The 22,562-nt window shown below is 27.5% G+C and overlaps 1 protein-coding gene across 2 annotated transcripts; it reads left to right on the top strand.

The window, feature by feature from the left end:
- Positions 1-2,957: 2,957 nt before the first annotated feature.
- LOC135949216 (organic cation transporter protein) lies at positions 2,958-22,291 on the top strand. Of its 2 annotated transcripts, XM_065498704.1 has the most exons (4): positions 2,958-3,041; positions 3,393-3,507; positions 20,337-20,956; positions 21,027-22,291. In XM_065498704.1, exons 2-4 carry the CDS (start codon positions 3,465-3,467, stop codon positions 22,020-22,022), a joined length of 1,659 nt encoding a protein of 552 aa, XP_065354776.1. In that variant the 5' UTR covers positions 2,958-3,041; positions 3,393-3,464; the 3' UTR covers positions 22,023-22,291. The 2 variants fall into 2 exon arrangements, with proteins under 2 accessions (XP_065354776.1, XP_065354777.1); XM_065498705.1 differs by lacking the exon at positions 2,958-3,041 and having other exon boundaries at positions 3,101-3,507.
- Positions 22,292-22,562: the final 271 nt, after the last annotated feature.

The following is a 22,562-nucleotide window of genomic DNA, read 5'->3' as shown; positions in this document are numbered from 1 at the left end:
ATAAAAAAATGGGTGAATAAAAGAAATCGTGGTAGAAGTAATGCTAAATTCACCACAAATTCCGTTATGTAAAATTTTTCAAGACCATTTGAAATTTGTCATCCATCCTAGAAGTGTGCTATATAAATGCATTAGAATATAAATTTATTTTTTTTAAGTGAAAATGAGATTACATACTATTGGGGAATTGAGCTTTATTTTTTTTCATTACACAGTACAACACATGATTTTGGGACTCAATTCTGACAATTGCACGTGAAAGTAGACCCAAAAATAAGAACTTCTGCATCATTAGTTTTGTCAAGTTGGCTGCCGTATTAATTTAATGGCCTTACGAATTTTTTTTCCTCAAGGTGGATTTTTATCACTTTTTCTATATTTTAGCACGGTTATATCTCGTATACCGTACGGAATATCTCTTTTGTGGCTGAAGCAAAGTTGTAGATATTGAATAGTAGAAAAAAAGTACGGAACATACCTACCCGAAAAAGGTGCATCCAGTGCCTTAAAAATCGCAAAAATGCGCATTTTTTAAAATTTTTTACCAATTTTTCACTTTTTTTGTTCAATAGCTGGATTACAAATGCAATTATGGACTGATCACCATGAAATTAGGTCGTGTGATTTGTGTCTATATAAAAGTTATTTATCATGAATTTTGTATGTATACCATCATTTTTAACACTTTAAAGTGCTGGTCTTATATGGGAGCTATGAATAATTATGGACCGATCATAATAAAATTTTTTGACATGAATTTTGTATATATAAAATTTATTTGGAGCTAAATTTGTGTATATACATATATAAATAATACATTTATAACCGATAAAGTCCAATTTCGGGAGGACATTTGTATGGGGGCTAGGTGAAATAATGAACCGATTTCAGCCAATTTCAACAGTGTTCGTCCTTGGGCCGAACAAATTATATGTACCGAATTTGTTTATGATCGGTCCATAATTAGTCATAGCTCACATATAAGACACGCTTCCGAAAATCACTTTAAAGTGAATAAATCTGTTAAAAATTATGGTATACATACAAAATTCATGATAAATAACTTTTATATAGACACAAATCACACGACCTAATTTCATGGTGATCAGTCCATAATTGCATTTGTAATCCAGCTATTGAGCAAAAAAGGTGAAAAATTGGTAAAAAATTAAAAAAAAATGGGCATTTTTGCGATTTTTAAGGCACTGGATGCACCTTTTTCGGGTAGGTATGTTCCGTACTTTTTTTCTACTATTCGATATCTACAACTTTGCTTCAGCCACAAAAGAGATATTCCGTACGGTATACGAGATATAACCGTGCTAAAATATAGAAAAAGTGATAAAAATCCACCTTGAGGAAAAAAAAATCGTATGGCCATTAAATTAATACGGCAGCCAACTTGACAAAACTAATGATGCAGAAGTTCTTATTTTTGGGTCTACTTTCACGTGCAATTGTCAGAATTGAGTCCCAAAGCAATGAACTGAAAAATGTTGTACTGTGTTATGCAACAATTAAAAAAAAATGTTTCCCTTGAATAACCATTATATTTTTTTTGATTTTATTTAAAATTCTATGTATGTACATATGTGAGGTTTTTTTAAAATTTTTTCTAAAATTTTAAAATTTTTTATAAAATATAATATATAAAGGTGAAAATAATAAAGAAGGAAATTTTCTGTAAAAGAAAATTATTTATTGAGAAACATTTTCTGTTAGATTATTATTTATTGTTACAATACGATTTCTATTAATGGAAGGAATATTTTCATTACTGTTATAATGCTCACAATTCGCTTAAATTCAATGTCAAATCATCAGTGAGTTTTAGAAGGCAGTTATCCTTTGGAGATCTTTAATTTCCTCGACAATGTGGGAGCATTGTATTCAACGCACTCCTTCGGAGATGAGAACTCCGCTAGAATTCGTTTATCTCTCAGTCGCTTTTTTTTAAAACTAATTTTAAATAATTATTTATGTATGTATACAATTTTTACAGATCACATGGAACATTAATAAATAATATTTAGTAATTTGGTATTCGATACGAATTTTTACATGCTCGAATTGTACAAAATAGCAAATAGTACAATTCGTCCCCTTAATAAAACAATAGTGCATAAGCATATACATATGTATATGTACATTGCATAATAAGATTCTACATATGTAACTGATTCTATATGTGGTCAGAATTCTACTTCCACAAAGTGGGTCAAAAGATCAATTTTCAATTGATCTTTTGTTCTAGATGTCTAATAACACAAAAATTTTAAGCTCAATTATTTCGAAATGGCAAAAAAATTATACACTATTGTTTTATTAAGGGGACGAATTGTAGTACCTGTACTATTCCTGACATATACAAATGTATAATATATGTACATACATATGTACCGCGTAATTTGTTGGAATAAAAGAAATCACTTAAACAAAATGTTTCCTTCCGACTTGGTTTAAAAAAGCCATAAAAGTTAAATGAAGGAGCCATTAAGCCGCAATAACCATATTAATATTACATATGTATATGCCGCCAACGAAATTTGATTTTTTTCTAATGTTTTCTGCATTTTTAAAAAAATGTTTTTGTACGAAAATAAAAACTTTTGGATAATAAGACCAATCAGACAGATCGAGTTAATTGTTGAGTGTTTTTAAATCGTTTAAAAGCAAGAAATTTTAAATAGCAAATATGAACGTATGTATTTGTTATTGTTGTTTTACGTTGTTTAACACTTCTTTAATATTAAGAGAACAAATATGTATAATTTTATAAAAGAACTGACTGACTGAGTTTGCTAAAAAGTGAGCGAGCGCCACGTTTTTTGTATATTGATATAAATTTGTATCTGTGTTTGTGTACTTTTTGTATCTATGTATGTATATGAATTGTTTATATTATAATATATTTCACATTTTGTTTTATTTGCTGCTTATACAAGATCCCCCAAAACAATTCCAGTAAACAGCCTGGCGATTGCTTTTAGTCGACTTATAAGTGCGTTAGAGTTTACACGTTATCGGCTCACTGGCTGCTGGTGAGAATCCTAAAGTTGAATTAACGTCTGGGATTCATCCATCTTGATTCAACAAATACATTTTATAACAAATTATTAACAAATATTTAAGTTTTAAATTTTCCATTAGTAATTTTCTAAATGTTTTTTTTTGTTTGTTTTTGCAATTAAAACTGGTTTATTAAGTCAAAACTTCCCACTACAGCTCCATCAATTCAATAAATAAACAAATGAGAATTAAAGAAAGATAACAAATAAAAACACAAAGTTCATTGAATTAAGAAATGATACATTTTAAATATATAAATAGATGTGCAATATAAAAATTAATTTATAAAAACAACAAATAATATTCGTTACATTTTCAAACAGATACCAAATACGCACTTAGTACGCAACAGACATAAAACACAAAGCCAATTTTCTATCTAAATTACAAAAAAGATGGCAGTAGACTATGTGTTGGAAGATTTAATGGGCAAACTAGGTAAGAATGTCAAAAACTCTATCCATATCCAAACTAATATCCATATCCATACTCACACACATCCATGCACCCATAAACAACAATTACAGTTATTATAACAAACAATGTTCTCTCTCTCCCTAAACAAACAATTAAAAATGGAGGAGCAGACAGAAGAAGAGCATTTTTTAAAAACTTATTATTGGTATGCGGATTTAGTCCACTCCAAAAATGTTGGTTGTTTGTTATCATAACACATTATAAACTAATCATAAATAATCTTTTCGTGTTATCAGTTTCAGTTTCAGCTTTATTTTTATTTTTATTATTTCTCGCTATAATTTTTTGTTGTTTATACTTGAGCTACATATTTACTTAATGGAATACTACCTATTACTTGTTAAAAATATTGTATTTTAACTGCAGTAAAATTAATTTTAGGTTTGAATAATCAGATTTACTTAAATAGGTACATAGGGTATATATATACCTTTTAATTATTACAATTCTTAGTGTGGGAATAAATGCATATATATTTATGTAAATATGTAAATATAAAATAATATTTTAATTTATTTCTAACTAACTCGTGATCAGAGTTTAACGAAAGTGTTAATAAATTTAATGCTAATAAATAATTCTGTAGGCAGACGGTTAAACAAAGCAAAAATAAAAAAATAATACATATAAAGTTGTAGTAAAAAATATATGACAATTTAAGAGAGACTGCTAATAAAAGCTACTACTGCATTAAAATCATTTGTAGTTGGTCAACAATTTATTTTTAGATTTGTATAATTTCTTTTCTGCATCTCCATTAAACTTACTATAGAAGGTTAATGTACCGTTATCGATAAAATATCGTTATTAGAATTGGTAAACATATCGTTATAAACCAAAAATCACAACAACAACAATTTATATATTTATATTACTCAATAAGCATTTTTACTGGAATGCAAGTGATTCAAGCCTTGAATTATAGTCAAGCAATTGTATTACAGTTTTATTATACTTTATTACAATAGCATTCTCCAATAAAAATGAAAACATAAATTCAGGCCATATGTTTCAAATATTTTTCAAGTTTAAAACATAATTACATTTACATTCAAGTCAAATTCCAACAAAATGTTCAAGTGCTTGAATTTGTGGGGCTTTGGTGCTTATTGGGTAGTATTGTCAAATATTCCACTATAATTTTGAGAAAATTTAAAAATTATCACCCTAACTATGAAAGAAATTTTAATGTTAATTTTTGTTAAAGTCGACTTTATTTTAAAATAGAACTTTTGTTTTTATTTCAAATAATTGAAAATATTTTTCAATGAATGTAATAAAAAGCTTTTTTTTAAATAATAAAACAACATTTTAAATTATATTTGAAATTTGTTTTATACGAAATTTAAAATACTAGTCAACTTTATGGACTTAAAATCGACTTTAATTAATTCTTTTGTAATTAGGCTGTATATGTACATATGTATTTGATATATATTTTATTGCTTACAAAAATAAATTATTTCTGATTATTGAGAATTTTTTCAACAAAAAAAATCAGAAAATAATTTTTTAAGTAAAAATCAGACAATGAGTTTTGTTTTCGAAACAAATTAAAATACTAAGAATAAACGAGAAATTTCCGTAGATTTTTCTGTGATTTAAAATTAAACAAATTCAAGTATAATTATATGTACTCCACTTGAAGTTCATTTGGTTCCCAAATTAACTACAAGTTCCAGTTCTGCTTACCAAATTGAATTTTTAATAAATTAATTGAAATAAATTAATATTGCTGAGTGAGTTTTATTTGTAATAAATAATATAAAAATCATGATACAATAATTGTAGATCACTAGGGAGAGTTTTCAATATTTAGCCTATAACCTCAAACTTTGATTTTGATTTTTTTCATATTTTTTTATATTTTCTTTGAGTGTACCTTATATTGTTGTGTCATGATAAAAATCAAAAATAATTGTTATTTTTGTCATTTTAGTCATACCGATTTTTTGAGTTGAAAATAACAATTATTTTTGGTTTCTGGTAAAAACAGAAAATTTTGGCAATTAATATGTTAACAAAGAAGAAAACAAAATTTCACTATGCTACACCATAAATATGCACGGGTTATAATATAGAATTATAACATTAGAACTCCTGCATATATTTATACCCTTCACCTTTGTGAGAATTTCCACAATTTAATTTTCCGACGATATAAAGTATATGTATATATTCTGGATTTTTATAGATAGCGGAGTAGATTAAGCCATGTCCGTCCGTCTGTCTGTCTGTTGAATCAATTTTCTGAAGACCCTAGATATTTTCGGGAACCAAATCTTCAATAATTCTGTCAGAAATGCTTTCGAGAAGTTTCCTATTTAAAATCAGTAAAATCGGTCCGCAAATGGCTGAGATATGAGAAAAACCAGGACAACTTAGATTTTTGACCTACATATATCTGGATAACAAAGTCATTAACAAGGCGAATTTACTGTACAGGTGGCGTTGATATTACAACAAGTACAACATTGCAATAACAACATAGTGTTTTATTGTTGCTTGGGGGACAAAAGTGTCAAAAAAAACAAAACAAAAATTTGTAAAAAAAAAACAAAAATAAAATCAATTTAATAAAAAATAAAATAAAAATGTAATAAAGTCAATAAAAATAACGTTAATTTTACATCAACGCTACATTTATTTGCGAGGACATCGATCAGCAATTGGGTAGTCCAGAAAAAACATCAAAATATAATAATGTAAATGAAAAAACTGATAAAATAAGGGTGCTTCCTGGAAGCTCCTTTAATGGTGGCACAGTTTGCGGTGAAAATGGTAGCGCTAATGCTCCAAATGTATGCACGTGGCAAATGGTTGTGATTGATCGAATGCACTCCGGAGCTACCCGTTTTGTTGTACTTTTAACAGATCTTATAAACTTTTTTTGAAGCTAAAAAGGTAAACAAAACAAGTTTTGACATAAAATAAATTTGTTTTGTAAACAATTTTTGACAAGTTTGCCCCCAAGGCGAACAAAAAAAGTAGATCAGCTGTGCTGTTAACGCCACCTGTACAGTAAATTCGCCTTGGTCATTAATTTCACCAAAAAAAAAAATTAAAAATAACAATTCGAAAAATTTTTTTTCCAAAAAATTAAAAAAACAACTGGAAAAAAAATTAATTTTGTTTACCTAAAAATATTTAAAATTTGTATTTTGAAATATAATTTGGTGAAGGGTATATAAGATTCGACAGAGCCGAATATAGATCTCTTAAGCTGGAGGTCCACACTACGCGTCTTCGCGTCAAAGCATTGCGGGCTTTTCATACCTACTACGCATTCTACGCTTCAAGTTACATGCGATGCTTTTTAAGCGTCTATTTTTTGTTTTATTATTAAAAACTTCGCGTTTTTGCAGCTTTTATTTATTTTTTCACCATTAAACTTGTTTTAATTTATTAAAATTGAAAAATACACATTAAAAAGAATATTAATTGTCAAAATCAGCTGACATGTTCGTGCGCCGCTTGTGACGCTTATAAAAGTAGAAAGTAGATTTACTTTAAGCATTCTACGCGTCAAGGCATTCTACTTTTTTGACAGCCGCGTAGAATGCGAAAAAGCGTAAAACGCGTGTTGTGGACCTCCAGCTTTACCTGTTTTTGTACACATTTCTGTGACTGTGTAAATAATTTAAAATTAAATCATTTTAATTATTTCACTTTTTTGTTGATTGAAAGTTTTTTCCGTATATGACTCTCACTTAAATTAATTAAAAATTGTTTGTCATTAATTGTATAAATCATTATTATTCTATTATAAATTCCTAAATGTCACATGGTTTCTTTGAGGTCTTAATCCAAAATCTATTGAAAATAAAATGTAGAAATTCGTTTCAAATAAAACAAATATTATGTTTCTATTTATCTGGCCATTTTTTATATAAGAACGTGTATATGTACGTTATAAATAGATTTAACCATGTCCGTATATCCGTCTGTATGTACATCAATATATCCGCTATAGACATTTGGCTGAGATATAAGTGCTGGTTTACACACGTCAAGTTTACTTGTCTTGAGTTTATAGATGAGAGAGAAGAGGAGATTGAAAAGATTTTTTCTTGCTCAAGTAAACTTGACGTGTTTGAACCAGCACTAGCACATATCTCAGCCAATTGTAGTCCGATTTTATCGAATAGCAACCGAATTTAGATTTTTTACCTATTTTTGATCTATATCTGAATATAGCTCTCTTACATGCTTTGTAATGCTTTCAATTGAGACAGAAAGCTTATAAAACTGGAACTTACATATGCTAAAAAGGATGAATATGCAAAAATTATAAAAAAAATTGATAACAAAGTATGTATGTACAGAGTTTTTTCAGATTTCAAAATAAAACGTGTAGCAAATTTATGCATGGTTCAGCAGGAAAACCGTTTTTTTCTAAACAATTTTAAAATATGCAAAAACTTTCCAAAAGGATGTTAAGTTGAGAAAACCTTAAGTTTTTATTCAATTTAAATAGTGGAATTAATTATTTGGAAATTCTTAGTAAAATTGGTGTATTTTTCAAAATTTATGATTTTTTTGTAAAAAAATTTTTGATTTTTTTTGGTATAATATGGTTATTTGTTAAATTGGAAATTTTACATTCAATGATTTATTAATTTAATACTTCAACGTTTGCATCAAATTATTTTTCAAGTTCGCAAAGTTATAGCCTGTCTATAAATAACTCATCTTGATTATTTGTGTTTTTTTCTTTTCTGATATAACAAAAAAATTTATTTTTAAATTATAAACGCTGCCAATTTACTATTGAAATAAAAATGGACCCCATGCGAATTCATATAAGGTGAAGTTTTTTGGTTCTAGCGTCTGTCAAAACATGTTTTTATATTTCAGTTAACAAAATATTTATTTTTTACATAAACAAGTTAAGCCCCCTTTCAATTATTTACACTATATTAAGTTTTAATACACAATTCTGTTTGACATTTTCAATTCTGTTTGACATTTGGTAAGACCAATTGTTGTTTTTGTAGAAATGACACCAACTTGAATGAATTCGCCTTGAGAGGGAGGACCCGTTATTTTTGGTCTCTGTTGAACATAAATATATTCGGCCATAAGCCACATACATGTAAATATTAACAGCATTGTGGCAAGATCGTTAACGAAATTGATTTTCTTTTACTTTTGCTGCTCTTGAAAAATAGATGGCACAATATCGATTGCTAAATCAACCCACCCTAATACGTAGTATGTATATTTGCAAAAGACTAACACATCTAATTTAAATTTTTTTTATATAAAATTACACAATTTAATAAATTAACAAAATTTTTACTATTATTCTCTTAAATTTTAATTTAATTTTAGAAAGACAAATTTTTTTAAAAGGTAGAGTGCAAAAAGTTTCGTCACAACTTATGTTTTGCAGTTACAATTAATTATTCATTAAACAAAAAATTATAGAAATGTTAAATATTTTATAAATACGTGCGTATATCGATTTATTTTCAGCTTTTAAAAATGCATATTTAAGCTGGTGTTTTTACAAAAGTATGGAAAATATTTGAATAAAATACATTTTAATTCTTTATTTATTTAGACAAATTATTTTACTCAGGTCAAATCAAAGTAGATATTTAGTTTTTTTTTTATTTACAAAAACAGTTGTAAGAGTAAACAGTATGAAGATTCTTTAGTAATACATATGCACTAGGGTGGAGCGAATTTTCTTTTTTTCGCAATCGCTTAGTAATACCTGCTAAAAGTTGTCTTTTTAACTCCTTAATATACACACAAATTTTCATTTGGTTGAGTGGAAGTGGAAGTCCCCAATGTAATCCTTATGTCTAGTAGTCTTGAATGTCCTCTATCAGTAAAAAAATAAGTGGGCCTTTACCTAAGCAACAAGTTCGAATTTGTGGATTGGGTATAAAAATGCCTACTTCGGCATATGAGGTTGTAAAACATATGAAATATGAATTTAATTTTTAAAGTAAAAATTTGTAAATGTGTATGTATATTGACCTAACAATACACAAACATATTTATATTCAACATAAATTAAAGTTTATAAAGCATAAGGTTGTTTAATGACAATATGAAAAATAGGTAATTTTTCTGATCTTCAATTGTGTTGGGGCACCTCAAAACATCAAAGGAGGTAAGCAATCTTTTGTACGTTTAAGTTATTCATTAAGAGGCAACTTTATATCGCTATGCCGTTGAAAACAAAAAAAAAAGTTCATTCATCATCGCTCCACCCTAATATGAACATATTATAGTGCTAGAAGTCGAAATCGACTACTACATTTTGTTTTAACTATAAAACCCTAAAACTAAAAAACTCGTGTATACGATATATGTATGTACCTTTTTTATTGGTTATTTAAACATTTTTTAAGCGCTTGAAATAAATCATATCATCCGGAGAAAATTATCTTTTCAATATTAATATCAAAGGAAAGATATATTCAGTTAAAACCACATGTTTAGTATGTATACATTTATTTTCGAAATTTCTATTCTCTAAAAAAACGATTTTAATTTATCTAAAAATCCAGACTTTCACAAAACTAAGTTTTCACCAAACAGATTGCTCTCTTTTAAGTTAATGTGTCAGAATTGTGTCGTAAAATAAGGAACTGGTTCCAGAATCGTTCCAAATAACGTGTGCTGGCTCCGCAATACTTATTCAAAACCAATTCTGGCGCCAAACTAGAACAGTTACAGGTTCATTGCCTGTTCTAATAAAAATTTTTTTGTAACTATTCAGTATATAAATTAAGTTCAACATATACTCATGCATTTATGTATGAACATTTTTTAATTGCCCAATTTTTGAACTTGGTTTAATTTGGTTAACATATTTAAGAATTTATACATATACATATATTTTGCATAGGGATTCTCCGTCTATTTATACTCGTACGATAATGATTTTTTTTTAATTTATAATTAATTTATTTTTAATACAATAACAACATTTTTTACCAAATGAGGCCACTATTGTGTTAGTGCTTTAATTGTCAATTATATACATGTTTTATTAAATTAATTAGACATTCGATGACACTTTTAAAGTACATATTGCAATATTTACAAAAGCATATGGTGACAAGATACAGTAGACAACAAAAAATGTTGTTATTTACTATATGTGGAGATTTAATTAGCCGACACTGACTGTATCATATCCAAAATGGAACATGTGCGCTTAGATCCAGTGGTTTCAAAGCTTATTTTTTAGGGTTCCTAATTTCCCGGACTTTTTTCTTTCCCGGGAGGATATTAAAAAATTGTTTCATTCCCGGGAATACCCGTGAAGTTTTTAACACTAAATTAAAGCAATAACCAGAAATTTTGTTTCGAATAAATTGACTTATAACTGTACCAGGGTTTTAAAATAAGTATAAAATAACTATATTTGGTTGTACAATGCTGGTCCAGCCTTTATAAGGATTTCTAATTTAATATTGGCATTTTCACACAGTCGTAGTTTTAATCAGTATAAAATCAATAAATTCTTTGTTTAATTAAAAAACTTAAGAATTTCGACTATGTTAAATCAATAAAACATGCGTAGTAAACACACATAAACAAATTTGAACCACTATTATTGTTATTATTTTTTCTAAATATGAATAATATTCATTGAATATCCCTAAAAGTTGTATTGTTAGGCATCTTAATACATAATTCCTTTAAGAGCATAAACTTTAAATTAGATTTTTTCTTAATAACAAAATTTTTCTGCTGTGGCTTGTGCTGAGTAAAAAAAAATCGCTTATTTCAACCGTAATAATTATTTGCCAACTGACCATCTGCTGCTAGAACCGACAAAATCTATGGATATAATATAATGTTTTAACTAGCAACAAATTTGGCCATCGAAACGAGTCTGAAAATTGTAACTTTTAGAAGAAAACTTATAAAGAAATTCCTGAAAATTTCCGAAAATTAACAAAAAAAAATATTCCCGGGAATTCTCGGAAAATTTTTCCCGCGTAGAAACCCTATTATTTTCCCAAATCACAAAAAGTTATTTTTGAAGTTCTTTTTTGAAATGAAATGAAAAGTTTTTTCATATTTTCATAGAGTTTCTGATTCTCGTTTAGTGAAAAAATTAAAAATAAATTCAAATGTTTTCATATGAAAATAACAAGTGAAATAAAACAAATTTCGCAATTTGTGTAATTGTGAAATGATAATATGAAAAGTTCTTATGAAAACGAAAATGAAAGTTTTTTTTTTCATTTCACCGTTTGACAGTACCTGAATCTACCCCCGATATCAGATTTAGGCACTACAATACAAGTCGAAAACGATTTCGATAAATTATACTCGTACTTTTTACAATATGTACAGTTTTGTACAAAATATTTTCTTTTTTCAATTGATCGATATTAATATTGTGCGTGTACAATGATTATGTATAATAAATTGTTGTGAAAACCCCCTTAATATTAACTCTGTTTATAAAAATTACAACGTCTAAGTGTTTGAACTCTACATAGTTACATATTTTTTAAATTTTTTATTGAAATGTATTTTGACATTATATTATTGTTGCCACATTTTGTGCAACGAGATGTATACGAATCGGTTGTGATCGCTGTTATTTATTTTCAATTAAGTCTAAATTGTATGTAGATCAATTGAATTGATTACAAACCTTTCAATTGAATTCAATTTGCATGAAAAACAAAACTAATTATTTAAATAAATTTAACGCACATACAAAAAAAAAAAACTGAGATGTGTTTAAATGAACGTAGCGCCATTTCGAAATTAATAAAAAAATATTACAAAAAATAGTACAGGGTGGTGTAATTGAAGGGTTACATCATTTTAATTGCTATATCTGGCTAAATACAGCTGCAATCTCTTAAAATTTTTGCCATGGGGTTAACAAACGAAAAAATTGTAAATGTAGAATTTTCAGTTATGCAAAATTAAAAAAAAGTCATTCAAATCCTAGATAAATAATTTCAGAAAAGTTTGGTAAAACTTTTTACAGAACATTGTAGGTTTTCATAAACCACAATGATCCTGAACCTTTAAATATCCTAGATAACAATCCTATTGCTTTACTTCTATATGTTATTTTGTAAATTTTTTAATAAAATCTGAATCTGCAACACTTCGATTGAAGCACCCTGTATAGACAAACTATTTATTTTGACTCTTCTTTAATTGTTTAATAATTTTTTGTTTGTGGTTCATGACTACTGAGTTTTGGCCATGAGAAAATGTTAAAGTAGTCTACAATCATGAAGTCTTTGTAATAAATAAATGTTTTACACCAGTAAATTGTAGTTATTCAAACCCAGATTCGTACATACATATGTACATGTATGGCTGTGTAAACATGTTCAAATTTTAAAACATTTGTAAGACATATTCAGTTTTCATTTTAATTCAATGTAGAAAAAATCATGATAGAAATCGTTTGTTTATAAATATTAGAATTTTAATTTAATAGCCTGTTTTTGATGAATGAAATTCTATACGAAAGAATCGAAAACTTATCCGTTTCAGAACATTTTAAGAATATTGGCATCGATTTTTGCATTTATTAGTTTTTACAGCATATAATTTGGCATTTTAGAGCATAGTTTGCTTTTTTCTAAAATTATATGTTTTGTATTTTACTAATTTAAAAAAAATCTTTGTCATCAAAAATTTTTTTCAGAAAAAAAAATATTTATTTTTTGTTAACTAAAAATATTTTTAATTTTTATTTTAAACTAAAATTTGGTGAAGGGTTTATAAGATTCGGAAAAGCCGAATATAGCACTTTTACTTGTTTAATTTAAATGGAGCTAAATTTCTAGACAATTATACATAGGTTTCTTCAAGCTTATTAGATGTCAATTTTAACAATAATTTTGTATTGCTTTGTATAATTCACTCTTTCAGTATTTTAACAAAAGAACAGTAAGTATTTGTATATTTGAAGTCTTGATCAAAGCAAAAATTTTAAAAAAATCTACATTAATTCATGGAAAATTGTAATATTTTTCTTATTTTTACAAAATGCAATAAAATACAAATTTTTTGGCTTTACTAAGTCCCGGGTCTTTAGCTAAAGGGCCCTTTCACACTAGGCAATTTAGTTGCGCAAGTATCTTGTGTTTGTAGATGCCAGAGGTAATGTCGGATTAAGGAGATGAACATTTTGCATGCTGTTCTGTTGTTGGGCAAGAGACTTGAGCAACTAAATTGCCTAGTGTGAAAGAGGTCCAATTATATGATTTGGTTTTACACAGCATATTTTTTAACCCCTTGTGGACCAAGGTTTTAAATCGTTGAAAAACTTTTATTTTTTTTTATAAAATATTGAAAATAAGATTTTTTTTTATTAATCAAAAGAAAAAAAAACTTATCGATTTTTGTTTAAATTTTATTAATATATTGATTAGTTTGTCCCGGTCCACACTGTGAAACATTTGCTGCAAAACATTTGAGTTTGTTGATGAAAGGGGAAAAAGGGAACTTTGTTTCATGTACATGAAGTTTTTGTTGAGTATGTCATCCACATTTATTCGTTCGTATTCGTACTGTACAGAAATGTCAAGAACTGAAAAGCAAAAACTTCACTGTGTGGACACGAATGCAGTTTCAAAAGAGAATTTAAAAATGTTTTGCAGCAAATGTTTCACAGTGTGGACCGGGACTTTTATAACATTTTCTATTACAAGTCGATTTTATGGTATTTTACGAAACAGTATTTTTTTTACCATTACAACATAAATGAACATGAAACAATTCACCGTTATTCTGGATAAGCGAGTTTACTAATAGGCACAAAAAATATATTATTCCAAAGATGATAGTGTACTTCAAAGTACTTTTGGGCAGAAAAGGTCAAAATATGTTTTGTTTTCATTTTGTAAGCTTATTATTGTTATGGTACTTATAAGTACCGTCGGTCGACAAAGGATTAATTTTTTGGAGCACATTATTCGGTTTTTTACAGCATATTTCATGCAAATAGATCTTATTTCTGAAAACATTAAATTTTCGCTTTGTAAACGCATTTTGAACCATGTACGGTTTAATAATTTCCGATTTGATTCAACTTTTTAGCGTTGCGGTTTTCTAAGTTCATAAAAATTCCCAAATGTACATACATATGTATGTATCTAAATATACATACATATGTAATAAATCTTCAAGAACTTGTCTGTTTTATTGCATATGAAATGTGAATATTTCAACATACCAAACTGGAAAAATAAAAAATTCCACATATGTAGTAGATTTCCACTTAATGACATCTATCAGCATTTCAGCAAATAACTTTATCACAGTGATAATCACATTAAAAATTATGTGCTACTTTGACATTATCCCAAAAAATACAAGTGGGGATTTGTGTATACCCCTCAAAGATAAGAAACTCTTAAAATATTGAAATAAAATCCTACTTCAAAATACATACATACTATGTATACTAAGTATTATTTAATTATCTTTTTAGCAAATAAAATTTAATAATAAAAATAAAATAAATCATGGCCATAGCTATTAAAAAAAAAAACTTAATTTTTGTTGCAACTGTTAACTTATCTATGTATCATATACATATGTATGTATGTACAGGAAAACACAATTGTATGAACATACATATGTACATATGTATATACATATGTATGAATGTAACAAAAACTATACTTATTTTAAAAGTTTAATTAGTTTATAATACTTATTAAGAATAAGTGAATGTTGCGGTTGTTCGATACTTGCTTTTACAACAAGATACATAGTAAATACGTTCATACATACTACTTATATTGAGTTCTTAAATAACGAAATAAATAAATACATAAATATTATTTTGTTTTGTATTTACTGTTCTCAGTTCGGAGAGTTTATTGCGAAAAGTAAATTTATTTCTTTTTTCGAATACATATTAAATTTTAGTCTGTGTTTTAAAAAATTTAATAGTACATAATTATTGTTTTATTCTTATCACTTACTTCTCTGTCAAAGAGTCATAAAGTATGTACAATGTACATAGTATGTCCGCACGATCAATTTGTTAGAACGCATGTTTTAACATGTGAGTTAGAAGACCTGCCCTTAGAAATTAATTTTGACTTGACTGGGTTTATTCGTTGTAAAAATCAAAGCTAGATACAGATTTTTCATTCAATTTTCAAAATCATATTAAATTTTCTTAAAGAATTCATTAGGAAATAATTAATTCTCAAAGAAAGAATTAATTCCTAATTGAATTATTCAAGTTTTTTTGAATTCAAATCCATTATAAAATGGCTTAATAAAATGTGGATGATAAAATTTTTCTTCATTTCAAATCTATTACAAATAGGGAATTTATTGCTTTGATAATTCGTTCTATTTTGAATGATTCAATTTTACTTTAATTCACATCAATTACAGATACGCTATAATCATTTGCTTTAACTTATTTAGTAAATGATTAAAAGGAAAGCAAAAACAAATTAAATGAAGAAAAAGTATTTTAATTTCGTTTGAATTAACAAAAATTGAACCATTCAAAGGTTGAATGAATTTCATTATGAATTGAGAAGCCGCAGAACAAAAGGTACTTTTTTGCATCTTATCAAAAATTTTTTTTTAGTATTTTTATATTTGGGTTGAAAAATTGTTTTTTTTTAAATTTGAATTTTTTTTTGTTTTTTCAATTTTTTTTTAATATTTAGCGAAAAAAGCTTTTGGTGAAAAAAAAATCGGGTTACAAAATATTTTTCCGATTTTGACCCATTGTAGGTCCAACTTACTATGATTTTATATACGGCATTGCAAAGGTCTTTGAAATATCTATCATTAGATATCTATATTGTCTATATTAATGACTTAGTAATCCAGATATAGGTCAAAAATCTAGATTGTCCTGGTTTTTTCCTCATATTTCAGCCATTTGTGGACCGATTTTGCTTATTTTAAATAGCAAACTTCTCGAAAGCATGTTTGACAGAATTATTGAAGATTGAAAATGAAATGATTGAAATGATCGGAAATGAAAAATGTAGAAATTACAAACGGAATGACAAACTTATATAAACCCTTCTCACGAAGGTAAAAAAAAAAAATGGAATGGATTTCAAAACAGAAATTGTAGAATCAATGGACAATGGGCGGCATAATTGCGAAAATATGTTGGCGAAATTATGGCAGAATAGCAATTATGTATTTACCACGCTATAATATTTGCCATTTACTGATTCCATTTATGTTAAAACATATAATGGCCATATCTATTTTGAGGAAACTGATATTGAGGATGTCATTGATGATGATTACGTTAATGTAGACGAAGAACTTGATTTCAATACATATTTATACATATAAGTGATGTTATTAAAAATTAAAGAGCTTTCTCTTAATATTTTACTTTATTTAAAAAATTATTATTCAAATAATTCAATTAATTTTAAATTTATAATCGAATTAATGAAACAAATTAAAATCTATTATTCGAATTATTCGTTTTATTCAAACTAAAGAAAATCGAATAATTTGGATACACAAATATTTTCACAATTTTAAATTATTACTAGAATAACGTTAATGGTATTTTCGTTTATTTCGGTAACGGTAGTTTAAAGTTAACGGTATTTTAGGGGGTAACAGTGGCTTAGCGGTAACGTTGTCCAACCTTGGTAAACATCATAAATGAACAAAAGGTACTTTTTCGAATTTTTTTAAAAATTGATTTTTTGAAAATTTTTAAATTTTCAAAAAAGTAGCTTTTGTTTTGCAGCTCCTCAAATATTCTTGTATATTTTTCCTTAATTTGATGATAGGGACAAACTGATACTCATTCAAAACAAGATTAACTTTTTAAGGCCAGATCTAATAAAAGTGTTTACATAAATATATACATATATACTTATGTATGTATGTAATATGTATATAATCATGTACATACAGATGTATGTATAAATGTACATACTTCTATTCAATTAATTACTACACTTATAGATAGAGACTCATAGTAATCGTTAAAATGATTTTATTATTGTTAAACTTTACACTTTTAATTATTAAATAATTTATGTCGGCATTGATATTTTTGTTTTTATTGTATTTATATTTATAATGTGTTTCTTTAATTTCCTTCTAATTAGATCTTTTCCGTTAATTTTTCGCATTTACTGTTGCTATGTTTTAAATTGAATAACCCCAAAATAAATAGTACAGAATTTTAATCTAGTTATTATTATTATTTAATTCTAAAGATTCGTATCTTTTATAGATAAAATAATTCATGTTGTCGTTCTTAAATTATTTTAAACTTTAAAAATCTTTTTTTATTTAAAATAAACATGAAAATACTAATTCACATAAGTCCCAGATTAAATAAATTTTTTGTTGCCTTATAAATGTTATAGATCATTAAAAAAATATGCCATTATATATAAATCTTTTTTATCTATGGAATTATTTTTGCAATTACATGCACATTAAAGAATTAAATAAATTTATTAATAACCATTAGTTTTATCTAAGTTTATCTAATAATTAATTCAAAGGAATTATGGTTGCAATTACATACATACATTAAAGACTTAAAAACATTTATTAATAAAAATTATTTTTATCTAACGCGTTTTAATATACTTGAGTTTTTTATCTATTGGTGGCTATTTTTGTACAAAATAAAAATACGATATAAATAGGAACTAACTTCAATTAATTTATATGTTTAGAACGAAATAGAACATTTTGCACTTGATCAACAAGAGGGTATTAACTCAAAATTTTAAAATTTTCAGTAGAGTTTAAAAACTGTTTGTGGTTACATTTTAAGAGAATTTGACAATCCGAATACATCATAGTAAGCAAATTCCATTTGAAAATATGTTTACATTGGTTTTCTCTTAAATTTTTCCAATTATTGCAAAAAAATAAATTTTTTGAGCTAATACCATTTTTCTAAAAAAATGTGAAAAATATTTTTCTAAAAAGAATCACATTTCGAATTAAAATCATAAATTAAAACAAATTTTATGAAAACAAGTAAGAGAGCTATATTCGGATGTGCCGAATCTTATATACCCTTCACCAAATTTTACTTCAAAATACAAATTTTAAATTTTTTCAGGTAAACAAAATTTTGTTTTTTTTCGAATTATTATTTTAAAAGTTTTTAAATTTAAATTTTTTTTAAACAAATACCTTTTTTTATGAAAATATACGATGCATTAATTGGTCTGTTCAATAACAAAAAATTATTACGAATTATCACAAACTGGTTATAAAATTTCAAGTTTTTCAATACAAATTTAAAATTTTTGTGTGAAAATTTGTAATAATTCGTAATAGTTTTTTGTTATGACCAAATATTTCAACTTTTTTATTAACCCAAAATAATTCCTTTTTGTTGATATAAAAGTAGTCACTACATTATCACGAAAATTATCTCAAATGTGGTTTTCGAGATAAAAGAGTATTCAAAATACATACTTCGATTTTACAGCAGATAGATATTTATGTTGGTAGTTGATTTCTTGCAATAAGTGAAATTTTAAAAATTGTGAGTTAATACTTGTTGTTGATAAAGTGCGATTTGATTTTGAATATTTCAGTAGCACACACTGTTCGACAGCAATTGTTTGACTCAAAAATGTCGATACACACATTAATATTTATGATAGTAAAAAATATATAAATGCATAATATATGTATGTATATTTCAATTCATTTACTAAACTGTGTGTAGATCGAATCCGGAGCTTCGAATTCATTAATTCCATTTGATCTTAATTCAGATTTTGATTCAATTTGTTTTTAATTATTTACAAAACGAATTGAAAAATAGTTTCTGAAGCTAATTTGTAATAGATTTGAATCGAAGAAAAATTTAATCATTCAATATACATGTATATATATATATATGTATTTATTCAATGGATTTTAATTAAAGATAATTCAATTTCATTCAAATATGTTTTAATTCAAATCCATGACAAAATAGCTTTAAAAATGTATTGAATGATTAAATTTTTCATTAATTCAAATCTTTTACAAAAAGGTTTCAGTAATTTTTAATTGAATTTGTATTCGATTTGAATTCACAAAAATATAAACATTCAAAACTTGATGAATTCCATTAATGAAGTCTATTTAAATTAATTAATAGTATTAATCATTCTAATTCTAATATTGATACTTACCCCTATACATAATGACATTTTTATTTCATTAAACTAATATTAAGTTTGATATTGATGTGATCAGGCGGATTTTAATCCAATCCAATTTCTAATAAATGATGACCATCTTTGCTTAACATTACGAATCAATGGTTTTGTTCATCAGAGAATTTGATTTTAAATACTTTGTATATACATAGCTTAAAAATAAATAAATTCGAGTATTCAAAAATCGATCGATTAATTTTTTATTCTAAACTGAAAATATTGATTCATTCGAAGAAAAATAGATATCATTTCCTCAATTTTCGAATAATTTTTATTCGAATGACATCGCCAAATCAGATGAAAATTTCTTGCAGTACATACAATATGCCTGGTATAAAATAACTTTTTAATATATCGGATTTTAATAAATACTTATCGTTACCTTAATATATAAAGGTCCTAACAGGTTTTTTTTTTGTTAAGCCCAGATTTTCGTCCATTTCGATAAATGGTCCGCTCATATAACATAGTTATCCAAAAAATTACGTCTTAATAAAAACGAGTTAGGGCCTTTCTATATCAAGTTATAAAAAATTGTAACAGGACATTGCGAATATTTTAATATTAATCTTAATACACTTACATTTGGTTCACACAGCTATTAATTTATAATCTATTTGTCTCTTTTAGGGGAATTTGGACGCTACCAAGCGTTTCAATTCTTCCTGCAAGTATTGTCTGCTCTGACTGCTGGTTTGCACATGTTGTCACTGGTTACAGTCCAGGCGGTGCCCGAACATCGTTGCTTTATCGAAGGTGTTGACAACACAAGTTTCTCATACGTTCCATGGAATTCTTCGGACATTCTAAATGCTATACCAAAGAAAGAAAATGGTGACTTGGATTCCTGCTATATGTACGAGGGCAACAATACGGTTGCGTGCACATCGTATGTGTATGATCGTACCTACTACGAAACATCACGTACGATAGACTGGAATTTTGTATGTGATAAACGTTGGATGGGCAGCGTAGTGCAGACAGTGTTTATGTTGGGCGTTTTTACCGGTGCTGTAGTACTGGGAGGTTTGGCCGATAAGGTGGGACGTAAAACGGTATTCTGTTGGTCCGCATTATTGCAACTTATTATAGGCGTAGCGGTAGCATTTATACCAGAATATTTTTCGTATATGTTCGCTCGATATCTGCTGGGTATATTCGGATCGGCTGGTGCATATATATGTGGTTTCGTATTGACCATGGAACTTGTTGGACCCAGTAAACGTACTGCCTGCGGTATAGCATTTCAGGTTTGTACGAAGCTACATACGACCATGACAAAAATCGTTAATATATTGTACGTCTTTTTTTATTTTTTAGGCTGTATTCGCCGGTGGCATAATGTTGGTAGCTGGTTGGGGTGCTTTAATAAAAGATCGTCAGTTTTTACAGGTTGTTTACGGATTACATGGTGTTCTATTCTTAGCACACTGGTGGCTATTAGATGAATCACCACGTTGGTTATGGATGCAAGGGCGCGCTGCCGAAGCTGTAGACATTGTGGCCAAGGGCCTCAGAATCAACGGATCTGGCATTCCAGTCGACAAGCAATATTTCTTGCAAAAAGCCAAGAGCCAACAAGCAACTGAGGAAAAGGCAAGTGCCGGATTGGGCGACCTATTTAAAACTCCAAATTTACGTATGAAGACACTAAATGTTTGTCTCTGCTGGTTTGCAAATTCATTAGTCTACTATGGTCTGTCCCTGAGTGCTGGCAAACTATACGGCAATCCCTATTTAATTCTATTCATTATGGGTTTGGTGGAGTTCCCCAGCTATTTGACTATCGTTTTAGTTTTAGATCGCTTGGGAAGAAGACCAATTACCAGTACGCTTATGTTAGCCGGTGGCATTTGTTGCATGATAGCTGCCTTCATTGAACAAGGTAGCACAGTTTCAACTGGCATTGTGATGATGGGCAAACTCTTTATTGCCGGCTCATTTGGTGTAATTTACAATTACTCAGCCGAATTATTCCCCACCGTTGTCCGTAACTCAGCTATGGGCTTGGGATCGATGTGTGCCCGTTTATCTGGCGCATTAACGCCCCTCATTACTCTGTTGGATTCGTTCGATCCAAAAATACCTGCCGTATTATTTGGTGTCATTGCCTTATTGTCAGGTGTTTGGGTAATGTTCTTGCCAGAAACAATGAATCAACCAATGCCCGAATCCATCGAAGATGGCGAAAACTTTGGCAAAGGCGATACATGGTTTTCTCAATGTGCTGGCAGAAAGCAAAGAAGGCATAGCAGCGTCTATCCATCATATGATCCAGAACAAATGGTACCTTTAAAAACCATAGAAAAACATTAGTTTTAACAATTTATTAAATAAAATTAATTTAAAAAGAAGAATTATACTCACAGATCAAACTCAAGCAATACACAAAACTCGTACACAACCATGTAAATATGTACAATGTATTTTACATAGTACAAGACATACATATACATATGTACAACTGTAGTATGTGTTCTAATTACATTCCAAATGTTAAAAATTGTTAATTATTGTATTTTATATTGTTTTTTTTTTATAGAATGTTGCTAAATATATTAAGAAGATAATTAAATTAATACTAATTATTATAATTTGTTTTCTTTCGAAGGGTTATGAATACTTTAAATAGAAAAAAGGTAATTTTTGTAGAGCATACAATAATATTTTTAAAGGCAACTGTTTTTTGGGAACCCGATTTAATGTCTTGGCACACAATAAGTTCATCTACAGTTGCGAACAAGATAATAGCAGTACCACTACATTTTTAAATATTTTAACTGATACGATGTTTCGGTTGCTCTAAAGTGCAGTTTTCCGTTTATAGTGCTTATTTTCTTGTTTTTCACAATTTTA

The sequence above is a fragment of the Calliphora vicina genome, chromosome 1 (assembly GCF_958450345.1).
Source record: "Calliphora vicina chromosome 1, idCalVici1.1, whole genome shotgun sequence".
In the NCBI taxonomy this organism is placed as follows: Eukaryota; Metazoa; Arthropoda; class Insecta; order Diptera; family Calliphoridae; genus Calliphora; species Calliphora vicina.
The sequence above is the reverse complement of the archived record's forward strand: the minus strand, read 5'-3'. Positions and strand labels throughout refer to the sequence as shown.